At 38.9% G+C, this 20,813-nt stretch overlaps 2 protein-coding genes and 1 long non-coding RNA gene across 3 annotated transcripts in view; 2 read left to right on the top strand and 1 right to left on the bottom strand.

Moving 5' to 3' along the window:
• Positions 1 to 1,152: 1,152 nt before the first annotated feature.
• On the top strand, positions 1,153 to 15,761 carry LOC121641312. Its single transcript, XR_006010687.1, has 3 exons — positions 1,153 to 1,163; positions 9,327 to 9,330; positions 15,680 to 15,761. It is a non-coding gene; the product is annotated as an uncharacterized LOC121641312 (long non-coding RNA).
• LOC121641309 (transmembrane protein 176B-like) lies at positions 2,645 to 9,322 on the top strand. The gene is made up of 7 exons (XM_041987381.1): positions 2,645 to 2,746; positions 4,125 to 4,319; positions 4,477 to 4,593; positions 5,261 to 5,317; positions 5,646 to 5,852; positions 8,136 to 8,258; positions 8,903 to 9,322. Exons 2-7 carry the CDS (start codon positions 4,143 to 4,145, stop codon positions 8,909 to 8,911), a joined length of 690 nt encoding a protein of 229 aa, XP_041843315.1. The 5' UTR covers positions 2,645 to 2,746; positions 4,125 to 4,142; the 3' UTR covers positions 8,912 to 9,322.
• The window catches only part of LOC121641304 (gastrula zinc finger protein XlCGF57.1-like), a 29,174-nt gene continuing 16,587 nt past the window's right edge, over positions 8,227 to 20,813 (bottom strand). The window contains exon 3 of the transcript XR_006010685.1: positions 8,227 to 8,265. The gene's annotated coding sequence lies outside the window, so the exon portion shown is untranslated. The remainder of the gene's footprint in view (positions 8,266 to 20,813) is intronic.

The following is a 20,813-nucleotide window of genomic DNA, read 5'->3' as shown; positions in this document are numbered from 1 at the left end:
TATTTTTACTCTGTTAATCATATTAAATATCTCTTATCTTTAAGCTCATGTACTTACTAACAGTGTGCTTAAGCAACAATGAGACTCTTCATATGGGGTGAGTGAGAAGAACATGTAGGGGCTGATTAATTGTGTCTGCTGTTAAAACACGTGGAATGTTACACTTAGAGGAAATGTCTAAGTTAACCGGAGTCCAGAGGGAATCTGCTTGTCTGTGTATTGTCTTCTTGTTCCTGTTTTTTAGGACACAAGTGGAAGGGGGTCACATGGACGGCTGTAGAGATCTGCATGTGGTCAACCTGTGACTGCAGCATTAGTCCCAAAACTGTGAATAATCAGACCTATATAAAGGATTCCAGGGAGTTCTGACTGTAAAGCAGCAGACTCTATATTGTATTAGTCCAGGGGACAGGTAATACGAATCCAGAATTCTGTATTTGCACATTTCTCATATCAATTGTAATAAATAAATTAAAGTCGCAAGCGACATCCATCGGGTCCAAGCCTCTTGACCCCGGCACCCATCTCATACACCTTTTCCTAGCATGTTAGGTAACTTGCTAACATGGTATGTAACATGGTAAAATGTGTAGCTGAGAATCAGAAATGTAGATATACCTAATTAGCATTTTTTGCTACCATGCTAACATGCTAGCTAACATGCTATGTTGCCATGGCAACAGGTGTTGTAATGTGTTAAGGACCCAACAAGCATGAATACCGTCAACTTTGGTGCAGATCCCATGTACTTCTATGAGGATATGAGCAAACCGTGTTTCATGGCAAGAAGGCTTTTTTCCGTTGGTTGCCACGGTAACACGCTTTTTCCTATTAGAAAGATTTGAGGAGCGTTTGGTCCTCAACTTGTCAGGAAGCTTCCCACCAAGTTTGGAGTCAGTCGCATGAATCCCCTCAGACTAGTTCATTCAAATATGATGTGTGTAAAGTGAAAAAAATGGGTAAAAAATGGATGTATATGCCAAGATGGCGGGCACCCCGTTGCCATGGCAACATGTCTTCAATTGACTTTTTTGCTTGACTCGGGGTGTTACACGTGTGTGCCGAGTTTTGTCTTCCTATGTTAAAGTAGACGTTTGGGACCCCATTCATTTGGGGATTTTTTTGGTGTCTAGGTGGCGCTGTTAAGCCACTTTTGCATTGAAGTTTATGCGGACTTTAGAATATCGAAATTTTCACCGGGCTTGATGTGTGTGCCAAATTTCATAACTTTTCATGGGTGTTTAGGGGGTCAAATTTGGTCTCAAAAAGCTTAGAAGGAGGAGGAGGAGACTAAACATTTCAACAACAATAGGGTCCTTCCATACTTCGTATGGCTCGGACCCTAATTAGTTACCTGAGAGAAGTAGTCTGTCATATTTTGATCCATCAAAGAACATGCAGGAGAAGAGCCTAAAGAGAAAGGTATAAAGAAATTTGTGTGGAACAGAACCTGATTACTCAGGAAAATTAGTACCTGCCTATCTTAATACTGTGGGAAGAAGTACCTGTTCTTTATTACTTGTGCATTTTTAAGACTCCAACAATATCAAACAAAACGCAGTAGTGCACTTCAGGACACTCATTGCACAAAATGTCAGTGTTAACTCAAAATTCACAGGTTGCAGCAGCGGTCTGTCTCATGCAGCTCTACACAGCAATACATTTCCATGCAATGTATATAGGTAGATCTTTAAATGATCATGTGCAAAAACTGTGTTTGGCATTTTTTCTTCACCCTCTTTAATGAACCTCAGATGCTCGGCACAGAACATGTGCATTGAATGGAATGTAAAGCTTCACCCTTGTTGTTTATTGCCTTGCATCATTTCCTTCCACACCTCAAGTTTAGGGAGCTGAATGGAGGACAGTGCCATCCGGTGGTCAAAGTGTGAACACCATCTTTCACCTAGCTACATAAACAAGAGAAGTATTACTAAAACAGCGCTGCTAATGTTATAACAAAAATTATAACGTTCAACAGATGTCTATGCAGGAGAGTTTTGCGATAACTCTTCTGTACAAGAAAACAAAGAGGCATCTAATTTTATTTATTATATATCACATTACACATGTTGTTCTGATACAACACAGCCCTCCTCTCTACTTCAACAGTGTTTTTATGTTATCTCCTGCACTAGCAGGGCTTTAAACTTTGCAGACTCTGGACTTATAGATATGACGCTCAGAGAGAAATGAGAGATGAAGTTTGTCATAGTGCAAAAAACTGTATAATGAAATTAATATAGTTAATAGATTTCCTAAACAACAACTGAAGGTGTATTAAAATGTACAACTGGAACAAAGAAGTCTCACAATTATACAAGTAAAACTAGTTCAAATGTATTAAAAACCAGTATAATAATTGGAGAATAAATATTAAAACCTACACATCAGATCAGATTTATTGCCAAGAAGCATGTTACAACAAAGAAATAATCCAACAAATTCCATTATTTTTTACACTGTTCATCTAAAGGAATACATTAACAAAGTTGCTGTTAGAAAACATTTAACCAAAGGACAGCATCTTTCCGAGTATTGTGTCCTTTAATTATATTTGCTCACTGGTCTTTGTGTGGAGTTAAGTACTTAACTCACTGTTTACAACATCCTACAGAAGGGAGGTACTGAAAATGAGTCCGTGGTTAAACTCCAGCCCATTTTCCAAAGAAGAATTGCACAACACGCAGATAGTCAGTCTCTCCTGGTGTTTTCGACTCACTGAGATCTGCTTCTGTTACAACAGGTCAGTTGTTTTGTTTTGTTGGAGTTGGTTTGTCAGGCGGCTGAATTTAATGATTTTATTGCAGACATTATAATGAAACCATTCCTGATCAGGTACACTACCGTTCAAAAGTTTGGGGTCACTTCCCTATTGAATCCCATGGCAAAGTGGCCCCAAACTTTTGAACGGTAGTGTATGTTTTATTTACATTTTCATGTTCAAAAAGCGTTTTCATGTACATACAAACAGTCAAATGTGTGTGGATCAAATTACATTTACGAACACATCGACTTGTTTGTAATTGAGGAGTTTTTGGACTGCTTTCATTTCCTCAAGTCATAACACTTCCTCAGATACATGCTGTGTTTAATTAGCTGGACTTTAAACATACAGAAAAACACACAAGCGTATATGCTTGTTTTTTTTTTTTTCTTCATTTTTGGGTGAGACTAGGTTGATATACATCATAAAACGTGTCATTCATTAAACCAGCATCTTGTCCTACATCCACCATGTTTTAAGCAATAATCCATAATCTTTCTGCTCATGCTTGAGCTATGTGTGGCTTACATGACGTAATGCGTTTCAGGGAAGAACTGTGGCAGATACAGCATTTTTGTTAGAAACTGAAAGAGTTAAAGATTGAGTACTTCAACGGCCAGAAGGTTGAATTCTTTTTCTTTGAACTAGTCGGCACTGAGCATATCAGAAGCATTATGATAATATTTAATCTGTCCATGTAAACACAACTGATCAGATCACTTTATCCAGCACCATCTAAACATGTCTCCTTGAATCTCCGATCAGACTGATTTCAGTTGCATAGATGAAATATTTGTCCATGTAAATGTTGCAGCTGACCATCCTTTCTGAATGCGTCTTTTCTCCAGACCAAAACACACATACTTTCCTTGAACCAATCAAATCCAGGGTAACAAACAGAACTTTTTCTCAGTTAACACAGTGAACAACCCGGGATTTAAGAAACTCATCAACACTTTGGACAAACGGCATCACAGCCATCTCGTCTCCATGTTAGTGGAGTGTCTGCCAGCCCTGGATGATGTGTGGTGAGGGTGTTGTGCGGACCTGTGGTCAAGCCACATCTAGAGCCGTATGTCGCGCTACATTTTATTGACGTGGATTTCAAAGTGAAATTGAAATTTCTTCAGACTAATTTTTTCCAGATCACACCGGGCAGAACATAGCTGCTGGTCTGAGACAAACAATGGCTATGGGGACCTGGTGGAAAGAAACTAGTCTGTATTACCACAGACAAGCTTCAAATGTCACACTGACCCTACAGACATGTGATAAATGAGGACCCTGGTCTTTATGCACAGCTGAGACTTTAATCTGATTCAGCAGGTTTAAAACAATATTGTCTCATCTGCTTCAGCTTCCAGGAGAAGGCAAGATGTCTGTGACTATGACAAAAACTGAAGGGGTCACCATCCTTACCATGAACTCTGACCCCCAAAGCCGTTGGCCTCCTCTGTGCCAGATCTTGAAGAACCTTTGCTACAGTCCAGTGTGCTGCTCAGTGTCTCAGCACCTGAGGACGGTCCAGAGATCATGTCTGTCCGTACTCGGGGTGAGATGCAGCCTTCAATGCTTCTAAAATATTTTTTTGTTTTATTCAGAACTAATTAACATACTCAGGAATTCCATCAAAATGAGAGTAGAATTTTTAATTTAACAGTGAGTTTTTATAACTGATGTTTGTTCATTTTGTTTTTTTTCTTTCACAGACGATACAGATCATGGTGGGGTTGCTTAATATCGGCCTCGGTGTCATCCTCTCTGTGATACCCACTTATTCTTGGCAGTTATATTACACTGGCTTTCCTTATTGGCTGGGAGCACTAGTAAGCAACCTGATGTTAGATCAATGACCATGAGCAAGAATAAATATATAAAAAATGATGAGCAAAAGAGGTATCAGCCTCCTGCAGGAGTGTCCTCAACAAAATGAAGCTAGCATAGAAAGTCACTAAACGCATTTACTTACATCAATCAATCAATCAATCAGATTTTATTTATATAACACTTTTCACACCAAAAAGCAGCACAAAGTGCTTCACATAAAAACAGCAATGATTAATGGGCGGATGTAGGTCGTCTACCAACCTGAAAGTTGGTTGATCAGTTTTTACAGTTAGTTTTTCATGGTATTTTACATTATACTTGTAAATTTGCAGTATATTTAATAATGTGAAAATAATCAGATATTTCTCCACATTACAAAAATATGGTAAAAAACTGAAATAACACTGAAAAAAATGTATTGCAATATTGCAAGTTTTTATTTTTTACAGTGTGGCTCTATTTTAAGGTAGATGCTCACAAAGTTTAAATTGGTCCACTTTAAATTGGTCTCATTAATCCCATCCTAACTCCTGATGAAAAGGTTTCTGTTGCTTTGGTGCAGCTGTAGTACCACTTTTCCTGGTCCAGGTTAAAGAGAAAAACACTCAATTATCATAGAATCATAGAAATGACTTTAGACAGTTAAATTTTCCCTTTTCTCTCCAGTTCATTGTGTTTGGCATCACGTGCATTTTGTCGGAGAGGTTTTCAAGTGCATGTCTGGTGAGTAAATGAACTTTGACTTTAATGAATGAATATTTTTCTTTATTGTCACCTATTATTCTTGTTTTTGTTAAAAATAAATAAAAAGAAAGATTTCCTACTTGGAACATTTTTGTGGCCAACTCTCAGGATTATACACACCCACATTATCCCACATGGATTTCCTGTAGAAGGGTGTGTAACGAAGTTTCAGGAGGCTTTCTATACGAACACCAGCTTTTAAACTAATTCTACAGCACAGATTTGAAAAAGGCTAATCTAATGTGTGACGTGTTTATTTATTATCTTTGATGTTTTTTAACAGAATCTGACAACTTTTGCGTTTCAGGTCATCCTCAATGTGATTCTCAACCTGGCTGGAGTTGGTTTTGCCATTGCAGCCATTGTCCTCTACATCATCAATATAGCAAACATGCATATAAGGTATTCATGCTACTATAATTACCCCTACTACCGATGGGGCACATCACCGACTCAAGATCCTCAGGAGATTTACCTACAACAAAAATGCTTGGAGAGTACAGAACTGCTTTTGGTAAGTCTGTTTGCAAAGTTGAACTTTAGGCTTGAAAAGTTAAAGGTACACTGCAAAAAGTAGCTATCTTAATATAAAGAAAAAGCAAATAAGTTTAGAAGATTCAGACAGTCATGTGAAATGATCTCTGTGCAGTAAGATAATCAGATTTTCTTTTTTTAATGAAAATCTAGGCTTTAGATAAGCAAGTTAAGCAGTCATCCTCAAAATTTTTCATAGCCTATGGAAAATGGCACTTTTTTTTTTCTTTTTAATTTTTTAAAGGTACTTGGTTGGTGCTTCCTGTATATCCTTTGTCTACTTGTTGCAATGTACCAATTGTCATACGAGTTGGCTAAACTGCATTTGACTAATAGATATGGCCAAAATTTTTTTTGTCCATGTTCAGAATTATTCATACCATATAGGGCTGAACGACTTTAGGAAAAGATCTAAGTGTGATTTTTCTGGCAGATATTGCAATTCAGTTCATGATTTTTTCAAATCAAGCTTCAGTAGCCTGCAATAGTCACAATGTACAGTAGCATATACAAATATGATAGAAAATTATATATTATATTATACCATTAAAACATTGAAAGCTATTACTCTAATGCAAGAATGAAAACTAAAGGTGAAAACGGCTTTCAAATGTATTTAAAGAATATACATACATATTTCTTGACCATAGCAGTTATTATAACTGAAGAACTAAAAGAGCCATTTTTGACTGTCTTAAAAAAGTGGTGCAAAAATCCCTAATTATATTAGGGATTTTAAAGTTAAATACAATACTAAACAATAAAAAAATTTTAACAAAATTCAACATTTCCAATAAAATAAAAAGGTGTCTTGCCCAACAGTCTTACACTAAAATTGGTAGGTCAAGGTTAGTCTTTTATGACTCAAGAGAGTTAACTATCAATATATATATATTATATTTAGTGAAATTATAACAGTACTTAATTCAACCCCAGATTAAGAAACCTGGAATATCCTTTTTTTAAGTGAAATGGAAAAATAATGGTTATAAAATAAAACTCTTACTAAGATAAAAATGACCTTACCTCTGCCCTTCTTGCCACTAAACAATCTTTCTGATGGCCAGCTGGTGGCTGGTATGCGCTGGAATTTGTGAGCCAGTTTGCTCAGCCATGTAAAGTTAACTTTGTGCACTCTCCACCAGGCCAGTGGATCTTTATAACCGATGTTAATAGGCACCATGCCCTTGGAAATGTAGTGTGTTATGGCAGTCACTAGACTTTTCACCTGACTTTTTTGTCATGCACTCATCATGCCTGTGGTGATATTTCCAGCACCGCTAGACTTTGCAACTTTAGTGCAACAGGTTCTGCACAGCTTCTGTTGCACATCGGCAGCCTCAAACCCAAAATACTCTCAAATAACCGACGTGCTGTTTTTCTAATCTAATCTACCTAAATCTAAATCCCAATACTGTTAATTTATCATAATTTCTGAAATCTTAGATATGACTTAGACTGTTATGCTATGAGACTAATCATATGTATATTATGGACTATAATTTATTATGAGTTGTGTGTTTATTACTGTTAGCTTTTATTTATGTTTTAACCTACGTTTACATAAAGCGAAAGAAACTAGGGAGTCATGTTTGTGCAGATGAGAGGGGGCTGTGACTGTGTGAAAGACTATATTGAGTGTGTTTTTAAATTGCTAAGTTATCTATTTCGGTGTGTGAAAGCTTGTTTTATTTTAATGTGCATGGATTGTTTTGTCAGGTAAAGCATTTTGTGTTGCCTTTGGCATAAAAAGAGCTTTATAAATAAAGTTAGATTTGTTTTGTGATGAGCTAAATATCCTGATGAAATGCTGTGACAGTGTCAACACTGAAGTTATCCTGAACAAAAGGCTTAAGACTGGATATGTATTTGACTTCATCCCATACCCCTTTTAAGCTTTGAAAGCTTAGTTTTTTTTCTGTACTGAACTTTAAACTTTAAAAATTAAATACAAATAAATGAAAAACAAAGAAATATACAAGTAAAATAACAAATTTTAGGATTAAGTAACTTAGAAATAGAAGACTGTTTGAGGGGACGACTCTCAAATAATAGGAATGCTGGTTGAGGGCTGAACATGTCCCAACTTGTCCAGACAGTATTCTTCTTCTCGCCAGCAGAGGGTGCTGTTGAAACTTGACCTGTAGGGCTTTCTCACACAGACGTATACTTTCAGAAAAGATCAGAAGGACCTTTTGGTTGGATATGAGATTAAAAGGACTTGAGCATTTTTGTGGTGTTAACAGTGTTTTTGTCCCATCAGATGCTCCTGAGGAGCATCAATGCAGTGCTGATCATCCTGTCGGTCCTGGAGCTCTGTGTCACCATCAGCTCGGCTGTTCTGGGCATCAAAGCTCTGAGGAGCACCGAGAAGGAGCCAGAAAAGGTAAACCCTGGAGAAAAACAGCAGGAGGCGGATTGTATGTGGATTGTAGATGCACAAGGCAGGATTTTATACAGTTAACTCAATAAAGGCGACTTACATTTACTTTAACAGCAGCATGCTGTAGATCAGTTTGACACTCATCGTCCTTGAATCATCCCTCAAGAAAAACGATGCTTAGGACCCAAACAGGTCCCTGCAGAAAAAAGTGCTAAATAAAGTTCTATGTTTTATACTTTTTTACAGCGCTAATCAAAACTACAATTTCTTAAAAATAATTTAACATTTTTCACATTTTATGCCATTTTTGTCATAACAGCGCCTATTTTTTCATTCCATGAAACATTTTGTGCTGCATTTATTTGTATGAAAAGCACTATATAAATAAAACTTTGATTTTAAAAAGAAACAAAAATATCAGTTATGAAGTGCAGAGTAGAATGAGTGAAGTTACTGGAGCCTTGTGCATGTAAATAAATCCTAAAAACATGTTTGTTATTCAGACTGGAGAAATACATTTTCATTTCAGTTTACATTAACCCAAAATTACATTAAAGACGTGGTTATAAAGAGTAAAACATCACAGTTCCTGCACATGTACATATTTTTTTTGAATGATAATTCCCAATATGATTTTTCTCTTCTAGAGCTCTTAAGATTCAGAAGTCTACAAACCACAGATGGAGGAAGTGACCACCAAACCTGCAGCCTGAACATCTTTTATACTTTTAATTACCATGAACTACAAAGACTCACTGTTCTGTAAAAACACTGATTTAATCAAACTGAGTTTGTCTCTATGGGTTGATTCAAAGAAATGGACTTCAAACTTTTTAAACTTTTGTAACCACTGATATTTATATTGAACATTTTATGTAAAATCACAACTTCTGGTTAAAGAGGGTTCATGAATGTTTATATAATGTTTATTTTTATATGCTAGCAACACTGAGTCAAAACAGTACTGACCCATATGTTACATAATTCAATATATTATCCACATTTTGTTGTAGAAAACCTTAAAAATGCACAAGTAATAAACAGGTACTTCCTCCCACATTATTAAAATAGGCAGGTACTAATTTCCCACCTTCCTAATTAATTAGGTACTGTTCCACACAAATTTCTTTTTACCTTTCTCTTTAGGTTCTTCTGCGTGTTCATTTTGAGGGAGCATAGATGACAGACTACTTCTCTCAGCTGACAATTTATTAATTTACAAGGTATAAGAATGTACAATTACAGAGCCCCGGGTCCATAGTCTATCCCTGCCAAACAGACATAAGAAATGTCCTGCTGGCTGCTAGACAGGACATCCTCTAACTGATTTCTGAACCCGTATAAACGTTATTGCTGTAGACAATTTTTGCTGACTAATGCTGCAGTTGCTGGAGTCGGATCAGATGCAGTAACAGGTCAACCACACGCAGATGTTTACTTCCTGTGACCTCTATGGTCAGTGACTTCTTGTGTTCTGAAAAACAGGGACAAAGAGACCATACACAGACAAGAAAGGGATTTCCTCTGGACTCCAGTTGACCTAGAAATTTCTCCTAACACAGCCTGTCACATGTTCTTCTCACATCCCCCTATATGAGCTTAAAGATAAGAGATATTTATTATGATTAATAGAGTAAGAATATAAATTAAAATAAGTAGCACACTTAAGTAATTCCTTAAGTATCTCAATAAATTGATTTACAATTTCCATGTCTGTTTTAATCAAAACAGGGCGGCAAGTGTTGGATTTAGCTGCAACGTGTGCTTTCTGCTGTGAGATGATGTATTAACCACCTTCCAGTAGTATTTCATACAATATTTCAACAATCTACTACTATGGTACACAGTGTAAAGTATAGTGTGTTTGGATTTTATTAGTATTGAAAAAGATTAAGTATCTAAAAAGCTTTTTGTATAATAAATTAACATTGCAAACCCAAATCAAATCTAAATTTAGTCCATCTTTTCTTTATCTCTGTTTAACATATTTTTAGTTATGGTGTCTTTAACTCACTTTTTTACATCTTTGCAACATGTTTAATAAAGTGCAAATAAAAAATGATAAAAGGCCATGAAAGTTCAGATTATCTAAGACAGTTGTTCTTAAACTGGGGGTCGCAAGAACATTTTAGGAGGTTGCCAGATAATTGTAAAAAAATATACAGTCTAAATTTATCAAATAAACTTGGGAATTTTATCAGGGCACTCAAAGTTAAGCCATTAATGAAAAGACAATTCTCTGAAATTAGCATCTTAATTTTTTTAACGCATGAACACAAAGTCAGTACAGACGTCATATTAAAAATCTGAATTTGACATTATTTGCGAGAGAAGCTCATTTTGGACATTCAAAATTCACAGTTTTCCAGCCTTACATTTAGAGAATGGCTGCAAGACGACTCAGTGAATTGTGTGATATACGGTATAATATAGGTCGTTGTGTGGGGGTTGTGTATGTTATCTTGGGGGTTGTTGCTCAAAAAGTTTGAAAACCACGGTTCTAAGACACCAAACTCTCCTTCAAATTGATTAAACACTGAGAAAAAATGTTAATGCACCCATAAAACTAAAACAAACTGAGGTTTTACATTTGCAGCAAAGCCTCAGTGGAATATTTTGGGGGTAAGAACATGAAGCATGGGACAACATGTCCTGGTGGTGAAACCATGGCTCTGATACATCTCCATATTTGGATTTGATAGGATTGTTTATCTGTATCGCTAACTGTTGATTTTGGGACATTCCTTCACTGACTTTCTCCTCTACAAACACTCACCCCCCACATTCTCACATGTAAAACAAAATAATTAACTTATAAGCTTCATCCTCAAGTCAAAACCAAAGAACAGACTTTACTGAACCAGAAGAAGAGAAGAGTCTCCATCTGATGTTTCAGGTGAGAGTGCAGGACGGTGGAGATTTAGCCTATAAAACAAAGGATTGGCTGATATCCTTGTGGATGCTTACAATAAGAACATGTTTCCATCCCTGCGCCTGATCCTGAAGTTCCTAGTCTTCAGTCCAGACTGCCGCTCTGTGCACTGACGGCAGGTTCAGACCTGTTTAAAACTGCAGCTTTCGGGGTGAGAACAGCTGTAAACAGGTGGTTTTAAACCACCTGGTGTGAGACTATGAGATTTAAAGTCTTTAAATCCTTTGCAGACCATCCAGATCATGGTAGGTCTGTTTAACATTGGACTTGGACCGGGACGAACCAGCACGTATCCTGGAGATTTTTCCAGCTTAGGAGCTGCTTACTGGCTGGGTGCTGTGGTAAAATAATATTCTGCTTATAGTTTCCTTGTTTCTTCCTCATTGTAGATTTTAATAAACTTTCAAAACAGGTTTTACAGAATATTTTGACATTTCTCTTATTAAACATGTCCAAATGTTAATGTTTTAAACATAATGTATTCATCTAAAGTATGTAGTACTGAGCAAAGGTGTTGATTTAGTATTTCTTTAAATGTTAAATAATTCCAATTTTTTAAGTGGTCTTGAACAATAGTTCTCCAACATTCTAATGGCCTTTTTATTTGTGTAGCCACTTAACTCCAACCTATGAATCACCACAAAAAGGCTTCTAATTTAAGAGATGAACCAGTGTTGTGCTAACACATAGGAAAACTTAGCAAAGACCTAGCTTTAAATTGCATATGTAGGCTCTCTGCTACTAAGAGCCTGTCACAAAGGTGTTTAGTTGCACCACTGAAAAATTGCAAAGATAACATTGTTTTATAGACAGAAAACCGGATTCAAGCAACAAGATGATTCCCAAAGACCTGAAATGTGGAATATCTCAGCATGCTGTGCTCTCCAATTAAATTACCTATCAATGTCTCGTTTTTATTTGTATCTGTATCAGAGCCTGGAATCATACCCTGTAATTACCAAAGCAACACTGGGTACATGATGGTATCAACTGAAACTGAATTTACAGGGTAATAAGGGGCCTGTAGCCTACGGCAATGAGTTAAATTAGCCGTTTTTTTTTAGTTTAATTATTAAAGACGCACTACATAACTTTCTAGCATTAGAACTGCGTTTTGGAATTGTTTGATAGCACAGTGACATATATTATGTGCATTTCTGGAGCACAAAAACAAATTTAGCAAAGAAACGATTTGGTAGTAGAATGGAAATATGGAAAATATTGTAAATATTGTAATTATGTGGTAACTGCCTGAAAATGTCCACAAAATATATTTTAATTAAATTAAAAATTTTTTTTAATTATTATAGTGACAGAAATGGCATAACTTAATATTTGGACAGTTTCCATGTAATAACCATAAATTCAAGCTGTACACAATCAATTACATTGATTTATTGGCAATTGGCAGTTTATTCCCGGTTCAGGACACCTTCTGTTAAAACCATTATTCTTATTAATCTTTGGTTGTTGATTTCTTATTTATTGTGCCGTGTAGCATCTAGCCTGTGTTTTAAACAAGACATCATTAGTTGTATTTGGTTTTCTTTATTGTCATGTGTCGTAGCTATTTCATTTTGTGTGTGTACATATCAAAAATGGAGTGCCCAGTTAAAATTAAACTGGTGATTTATTTTGCATTCTGTCTCCGACTCAGTGTTACATCCCTTCCTTCCCTAAGACAAAAAGAGGGGGCTTAACAAATAGAAACTACTACCATTGTTTCCAGGTTCATAGTTATACCTGTTGATGTTTGGTTTATTGTAATACTACCATGAAATACAATGGAAACATGTAATTTGTCACTTTACAGCCCTGACTTATGGTTACTACATAGAAACTGCCCATTAGGCTACTATATTTGTCACTATAATAAACAAAAATGTTTATTATAGCTATATTTATAGTTATATTTTTTGTATTTTTTAATATATACTTACCTTTTGTGGACATTTCCAGGAACTTACCACATAATTACTAGAATATTACCATTCTGCTACTAAATAGTTTTATCTTTCATTGCTGTATGTTCTTGACATCTTATTCCCCTGTATTTGTCAGTTTTGTCCTGACTGAGTTGTAAGTTTTCAGACATGCATGACTTAATGTCTAAAATACAGTTTAAAATTATTAATTGGGTCCACATCTTCAGGAAACATAGCGATATAAAGCTGCATATCATCAGCATAGCTGTGGAATTCAACGCTGTGTCTCCTGATGACTTCCCCAAGTGGCAACATGTACAGATTAAAAATTAGTGGGTCTAGAATTGATCCTTGGGGAACGCTAAATTGGATTTTATGGATCTTTGAGAGGCATGTATCCATACTTACATAAAACTGTCAATCTGTGAGATAAGAGTGAAACCATTTAAGAACAGTACCTACGAGGCCCACCAGACTTCAGAGTCTAATTAAAAATCTGGTAATTTCTTACATCAAAGGCAGCACTTCGATCCAGTAGAACCAGAAATGAAAGTTTCTGTGCGTCAAAGTTACACCTGAGATCATTAACAATGTTTAAAAGGGCCATCTCTGTACTGTGGTTCTTTCTAAAACCAGATAGATATTTTTCCAAAATATTGTTTTCATCCAATATTATAATATATTTTAAGTGAAGCTGCTGAGTCTGATTTTAGTCTATTGTTAAAATTATGTACAATAAAATCACATGATTTTATTACAGTTTGATGTTAAATGTCAAAATGTGCAGCCACTGCAGAGGTTACATATTGTTTCCTCACAGTTCTCACCAGGGCCTTCTGTTGGCTAAAACTGGTGATGATGTTTAAAAAAAACACACAGTAGTGGTCGTATCATAGACTGTATATAAAAAATGGACAGAGCCTCTGTGACGTCACCCATATGTTTCTGAAGAGCAAAAGTGAAGCTTGTTGGGCGTTCCCACCATCGCCATCTTGGTAGCGTCACGCGCATCGTTTGTCTCGGAAAACCAAAAATAAGCAAAGAGGTCGAGCTGAGAGGGGGACTGTGAAGGTGGGGGTGGGTGATTGACAAGCATCAAACTCCGAGCTGCCTGTAGCTAAGAGCTAACCCTGCTAACCCGAGCAACAGTAGCTAACCAGCTAACGGAGGTAGGCGGGCTAAAGCTAAGGCGTGCTGTTAGCTGGCTAAAAACCGCGGTTGTGCTGCACTCTCCTTTACTTCCGCGGATATTGGATACCTGTCAGTCAAAAGGACACGCCCTTAATTATGCCAAATTTCAAGATTAAAATAACATCAAAAGGGATGAGTTAAAAAAAAATCACACCTCCTCACAGTCGTCATGAAGGTAAACTTGACCTATTAATCCTAAAATGGCCTTTTTAACATGGGAGTCTATAGGGATTTGCTCTGTTTTGGAGCCAGCCCCTAGTGGATGATGGGGTGAACTGCACTTCCGCATCGGCTTCACATTTTACAGGCGGAGGTTGCCGCTTGGTGTGTATATGGACTCAGTAGTGAAGTTTTAAAATATTCTTTGTTGGCTTTAAAAGATTTGTTCACCCCCTGTAAATCAATCATCAGAAGGAAGAGTGTTCAAAAATCCACATTTTTAAAAGAAGGCAAAAACACCAGAGTTTGAGTAGAATTGACAATTCTTTGTTAAGCCAGTAATAAGAAAACAATACATATCTTCTCGAGAAGGAGGCCTGTTAGCCTTAGCATCTGGTCCACTAAAACACAGAAGTGTCGGGAACCTTCGGTTCAGCCAAAAGACCCGCCTACCTAAGTTATCCTCCTCATTTATAGTGATACAATGCATTGTGGCTATGTGCGTGCATGTGGTGAGCATTCATGTGAATGTGTATTTTGCAAGGTGGTCCTTCGTTCTTCCGGGAATTTGATTCCTCCAGGTCCTCCTTTTGGGGTACGTCAGAGCTGAAAAGAAAAAGATACTTCGCTCTGCCCTGTTATCTGTCTGCCTCTCTGTGCTGACCTCCTTCTACCTGTTCCCACAGTTTTACACAAAGGCTGTACTTTTTAATGATTTCTGAGTTACTGGGAAATTCCGTTCTGCTAGGAGTGAATAGATAAGCAAAGAGATACAAAAATATTTACGATTTACTCCCTAGTGGCCATCTAGAACATTGTCAAGGCCGCTAATTGTCAGCTGTTTTCTCAGTATTGAACTCAGTAACCTTATATGAGTTTATGTGAATACACTATCTGTAACCTGCAAAGCAATGATGACAATTAAGCTGTAGTTCTATTAAAAGCAAAGCCTAATGCATGTTACTAAAATCTAAGGATAAAATGTAAATGAATAAGAATGCTTAAATGAGTAAATGAATAGTAAATGAGTAAATGAATCAAAATGCTTATAAAATATTTGCAACAACTCCCCCTGTTGGACTGAAGGAACCCTTCAGTCCACTAAACCATCCTCCTGTGTGGTTAACCCTTAAATAGCAACTGTACGAGAGATCCGTTGTCTCCCGGAGCTTCAAACCCTCATCAACCAACACAGTACTGTTTGTACCTTTAAGTAGGAAGTCAGCTGCAGAAAACATGGTTAAGGGGTCTCAAACCTCTGTGTCCTCCCCTGACAGTTCTCCATCCAGGGGGTCATCAGAGTCCAGCAGGGACTGGACCTCCAGAAGGGGAAACTGAGCTGAATAAGGCGGTGGAGGAGAATACTTTTTGTCAACCGCAGCCTGAATAGAACGCTCACAGAGAGAATGGATTAGTGTAATACAACAGCAGCCACAGATCAATTTCATCTTAAAAATCAGCTATGAAAAAAGGAAAAGAAAAAACAAACATGGTTCAGTTCCAAATTTTGTCTTAAAATAAAACGTATGTCTGATATGATTTTTAAAATCTGCTTAATCGTTTTCAGTGAGAACATGACTTCTCATCTGTTCAGAGTTTTGAATTAATGCCTTTGCTGTAAATACAACAGTGTCCAGGTTCATTATCTGTCTTTTAAGGAATGTATGGAAATAAGACCTGTCCTCTTAGCTAATAAGACCTGTCATTTATAGCTTTGTGTGGTTCAGCGAACCATCTTGGAAAGGGGGTACCTTATAATTATTTATTTATTTATTTTTCTAAAGACAACTAAAATGGATAAAATAAGAAACATGCCCTATAAGCTTAAACAGTGCTGCTTTATAATAAAAATACAATACAATTTTAGAATATAAAAATATTAAATTTCATTAGCTCCCAAAAAGGTCTAAGAAAGGAAAAAATTTAGATATCAAATGAATAGTAAACAGTAGTATTTATAATCTCTGGTGATGCTCTCAATTCCTGTTCCTCTATTTCCTTCAGTCCCTCCTGGTCTGAGAGTAGCATCTGAAATAGCTGTGGTCGATAGCCAGTGACGTTTTTTGCTGCTTTATCTGCCGCTGCGTTTCCTCTGGCTCGCCTGTCCTGGCTTTTCGTGTGTGCTCTGACTTTAACAACTGCTACTTCTGTGGGTTCTAAGAGAGCCTGTGCCAAGTCCTTCATGAGTTTGGCATGTTTAATTGGTTTGTGAGTGGATGTCAGATATCCACCTTTTTCCCACTGTGGAAGTTCCATATGTACAGCATTTACAATGTAAGCAGAATCTGAAAAAATATTCACTCTTCTATGTTTTGCATATTTTAAGGCTGCAATGATAGCTTTTAGTTCAGCTTTTTGTGCTGACTTGTGTTCATCTGTAATGATTTCAGCTAGGACAGTTTCAAACTGTCCTTCTTTTCTCTGTGTATTTACATCTTGGACCACTGCAAATCCGGCCCTTAACTCCCCCTGTACGCCCCTGAAACAACAACCATCTGTAAAGAGTGAGAGATCAGGATCAGAAAGAGGTGTGGCATACAGGCCAGGGCGAAAAGATGAAAAAGAGATAACTCTGGGCACACAGTCATGTGGTTCTCCATCAGGGAAGGCCTCAGCTGCATTAGAACGGGTGCTCTCAAAGGTGATATGGGGCTGACACACAATGAGGGAAATTTTTGTGCATCTAAGAGGAGAGAGAGTGAAAGCAGAAGAGTCCAACAAAGTTCTAACTCCATGAGGGGTGTGTACAGTGAGAGGATGACACTGAACCAAGCAAAAAGAGGTTGGACTGATGGGTGAAGAGGAATGTGAAAGAAAGCATTCTTCAGATCAATGACAGAGAAAAACTGGAATTAGGAGGTGATGGAGTTCAGGCAGGTATAAGGATTAGGGACTGCAGGTGGTTTGGTTTTGGTTATCTGGTTAATGAGTCTGAGGTCATGTGCCATCCTGAAAATGTCAGTTCCTGGTTTGGGGACAGGAAGAATATGAGTGTTCCAGGGAGAAGAGGTAGGATAAATAACCTTTTTAGCTTTGAGATCAGCAATGACAGGTCTTAATCCAGCCATAGCTTTTTCAGAAATGGGATATTGAGCTCGAAAGACAGGTCTGGGGGACTCCTAGTCAAAAGTAACAGGGGAAACCTTCATAGGTGTTCCCACATCACCTGGCCCCTCAGCCCACAGGGAAGAGGGCAGAGTGGAGCAAAGGAAATCTTTATGTGGATGGTCAGTTTTTTCACGGCCATGCTGTATGTCCAAAAGAACAGTTTCAGGTGTAGCTTTGTCCTGAGTGAGGGAACAGATTTTGTACAGTGAAGTGGAAGGAGAAAACAAAACCTGGGGCAGCTGAGTGTTCACCCAGTCAGAAGCATCTGAGGCCTGCTTACACATAGGGCCTAAATCTTTAGCAGAATGAGCAGGACTGACTGCCAGAGTGACATGAGGTGCTGCAGAAGGAGACATTTCATAAAAGGATAACTGTTCAGGGGTTAAATCAATTAAAGCAGCCACACCTTGGGGGCCCAAAGCAATGCCAGAGCCAGACAGGTCCCAGGTCCCCACAGCCTCATCTGTCCATCTGTGATAATAATCAGTGCTGGTGTCCCAGCGATCATATAACATAGTACAGTGAGGAGGGTCAGGAGGGGGGCCGTAGGGAGCATGGTGATGGATCCAGGGGGACCATTGAGCATACAGGGTGAGCAGTGACTGTGGTGAAGGTGTGAGGTCATCCAAAAGAAGCCAGAATATACGTGCATGTTCAGTTTGCATGCTGGGTGCAGAAGCAGGAGGGGTGGAAAGAAGCCATTGTCCATGTGAGGCAGAATGAATGAGACCAGAGTTGCAGTCCACTATATTTCCATTAGGGAATCTGACAGTCACTCCATCTGGAGAACAAAGAATTTCTGCTCTCAGCTTAGTGAGGATGTCTCTGCCCATCAGTGGGACTGGGCAGTGTGGAGAGGAAACATAGCGATGTTCAAAATGATATCCAGCTGCCTCAGTGGGTAGAGGAGCAGTGAGTGGCAGATATTGAAGAGTCCCAGAGAAGCCAGTGAGTGCCAAAGTATCAGTGGATAAAAGTTCAGGTGAAACAGAGGTTAACGTGGACCATTTTGCCCCTGAATCTACCAAGCAAGTCACAAACTTTCCACCCACTCTGACGGTCATCATGGGCTCTGCCTCCTCCCCCATGACTGGATAGGCTCCTCCTGGGCATCCCTATTGCTGAGGTATCCACCCTCCAGTTCCAGGAGGAGGTGGTGGGGGCGGAGCTGCAGAGGCATAGGGTGCCTGATGTGGGAGTGGCTGAAGGAAGGGACACTCCCTCTGCCAGTGTTCAGTCTGTCCACAACTGTAACAACCCTGACGCCCAGATCCACCCCTTCTCCGCCCACCCCGCCTAGTACAGCCCCCATTGGACCGTCCCTGAAAGCTACCCCGCCCTCTGGGAGGGCCAGAGTAGGTTGGATAATAGGACTGATGCATAGCTGGGGGAGGGGCCTGTGGAGCTACAGTCACCGGGGCCTGAAGTGGAGGAGTAGGGGGCGTGGCTACCATCTGTTTTTTAGCTTCTTTGGTCTTTTTGTCCTTATTAACTTCCTCTCTAAGTTTAGCAAGCTGTAGTTTAAGCACAGTGACTTCTATATCTTCTTTCTGATGTTGCTGGTCCTTCTGCTTTTTGTCATACTGATTAAGATGATGCTTAGCAAACATGTAATAGCGCTCAAAAGCTTCTGAAGGGAAAAGGTCAGGCTGGTCCCCTAATTTGTCCTCACCCTCAATAGGGAGGCCAGACTCAAACGCCTGCTTAAACAATGAACAGTGGACCTCACTACGGCTGGGGTGATGCCCCACCCTGTCAGTGTATGTAGTAATGCATCTCAGTACATAGTCCTCTGGTGTCTCTTTGTCATCTCTCTGGAAAGTCATTTTAGCTACATCACCCACAGGAGGGGGAAATGTTCTGTCAAGTGCAGCTGACCATGCAGTAGCATAAGGTCCCAAAGGGGTGTCATTAGGATGAGTAAAAGTTCCTGCCAAGTAATCAAGTTCTCTGAGAGTCAGAGTGGATGTACAAGAGGCAACCATCCCTCGCACATCTCCCAGAGCTAATTGAGTCCCTGCAGTAAGAGAAATCATTTTGTTCCACCACATCAGTCCCCCAGAAGTGAGAGCAGGCAACTTAGAAGTAAGAGAATGCATATCTGTCAAAGAATAAGGCTTGTAAACTGAGCCTCCAGCTTGGTGTTGCATCAGAGGAAAATTTCCTCCAAGTCGCTGTGGCATGTTCTGAAAGTATGGTGGGCCCAATTGTGGCTCGGTGAGAGAGCTCTGCGGTTCCACTGAAGAAATGTTTTCTGTGCTTTTAAAAGTAATCAAGTCAGAAGTGGCCATGCTGGCAGAGGGAGCGGGGTCCCGAGAAGAATGCCACAAAGAAGTGGAGTCATGAGTGACCTGTTGGTGGTTCTGTCAAGAAATGTCCTCCATCTGCTGCAGAAAGGGGTTCGTGCTGGCTTTTACTGGAGTGGCACTCAAAACTCCTGCCACTGTCATAGAAAATGTTCCGTCTGAACCAGAAAGTGGTCCAGTCTGGGAGCAAGATGTGTGCTCAGTCTCCTGAGGGTGGTCTATAAGCTGACTAGTAACATTTCTTCTGCTAGAACTGTCCCTCTTATCCTGCTCCATTGATGTAGAATGGAGAAGTGATGGATACAGGGTTGTATGAGAAGTCAAAGAGTCTGCCCAAGCCTCCTCACAATCCAAAAATCCTCCTTTTACATTAATGATGGGCGCCTGAAGAGCAGGGCTTGGAGAGGTCTGATAAGGAGGTGGATCAGGACGGGAGGGAGAGAAGCTCGACCCCCCGTGTCTGCTACGCTGGTGTCGCTGAAGTGCATACAATGCTGTTGCAGTAATATAGATATGATGAATAAAAGCTCTCCAATTCTCGGCTTCTTCAAATTTTTTCTTCTTCTTACCCTTATTAATCCTACTCGCATTTTCCATGTCTTTCTTAACAACCTCCTTAGCTCCTTCTGCCTCAGATCCTGCACATTTTAACCATATCAAAACTTTCCGAGGGTCAGGGTTTACCACATTCACCTGGCTTGTCTGCATTCTAGTCACACAATCTGACCAACAAGAATCAAACTCTTTTTCTTTGCCTGCAATGCTTGACTGGGCTTGATTTTTTACACGAGTTAAAAAGTTGTCTTTCTTGCCCTCCGCAGGAGGGACTTGCTCTGCTGAAATAGACATGTTATAAAATATGGACTCTGATGTATGTGAATGGATCGTGTCCCCGGGTTTGCTACCTTCACAGCACCTGCGAGATCACAGATCAACC

Source organism: Melanotaenia boesemani, chromosome 6, assembly GCF_017639745.1.
Source record: "Melanotaenia boesemani isolate fMelBoe1 chromosome 6, fMelBoe1.pri, whole genome shotgun sequence".
NCBI classification, from domain to species: domain Eukaryota; kingdom Metazoa; phylum Chordata; class Actinopteri; order Atheriniformes; family Melanotaeniidae; genus Melanotaenia; species Melanotaenia boesemani.
Note: the sequence above shows the minus strand (reverse complement) of the source record. Positions and strands in the feature narration are given on the sequence as shown.

Excerpts from the sequence above, each read along its gene's own strand:
- LOC121641309 (XM_041987381.1), top strand. The coding sequence starts at position 4,143 with ATGTCTGTGACTATGACAAAAACTGAAGGGGTCACCATCCTTACCATG. Across the intron at positions 5,318-5,645 it reads GGTTTTCAAGTGCATGTCTG|GTCATCCTCAATGTGATTCT; the intron begins GTGAGTAAATGA and ends TTTGCGTTTCAG. Across the intron at positions 5,853-8,135 it reads AGAGTACAGAACTGCTTTTG|ATGCTCCTGAGGAGCATCAA; the intron begins GTAAGTCTGTTT and ends TTGTCCCATCAG.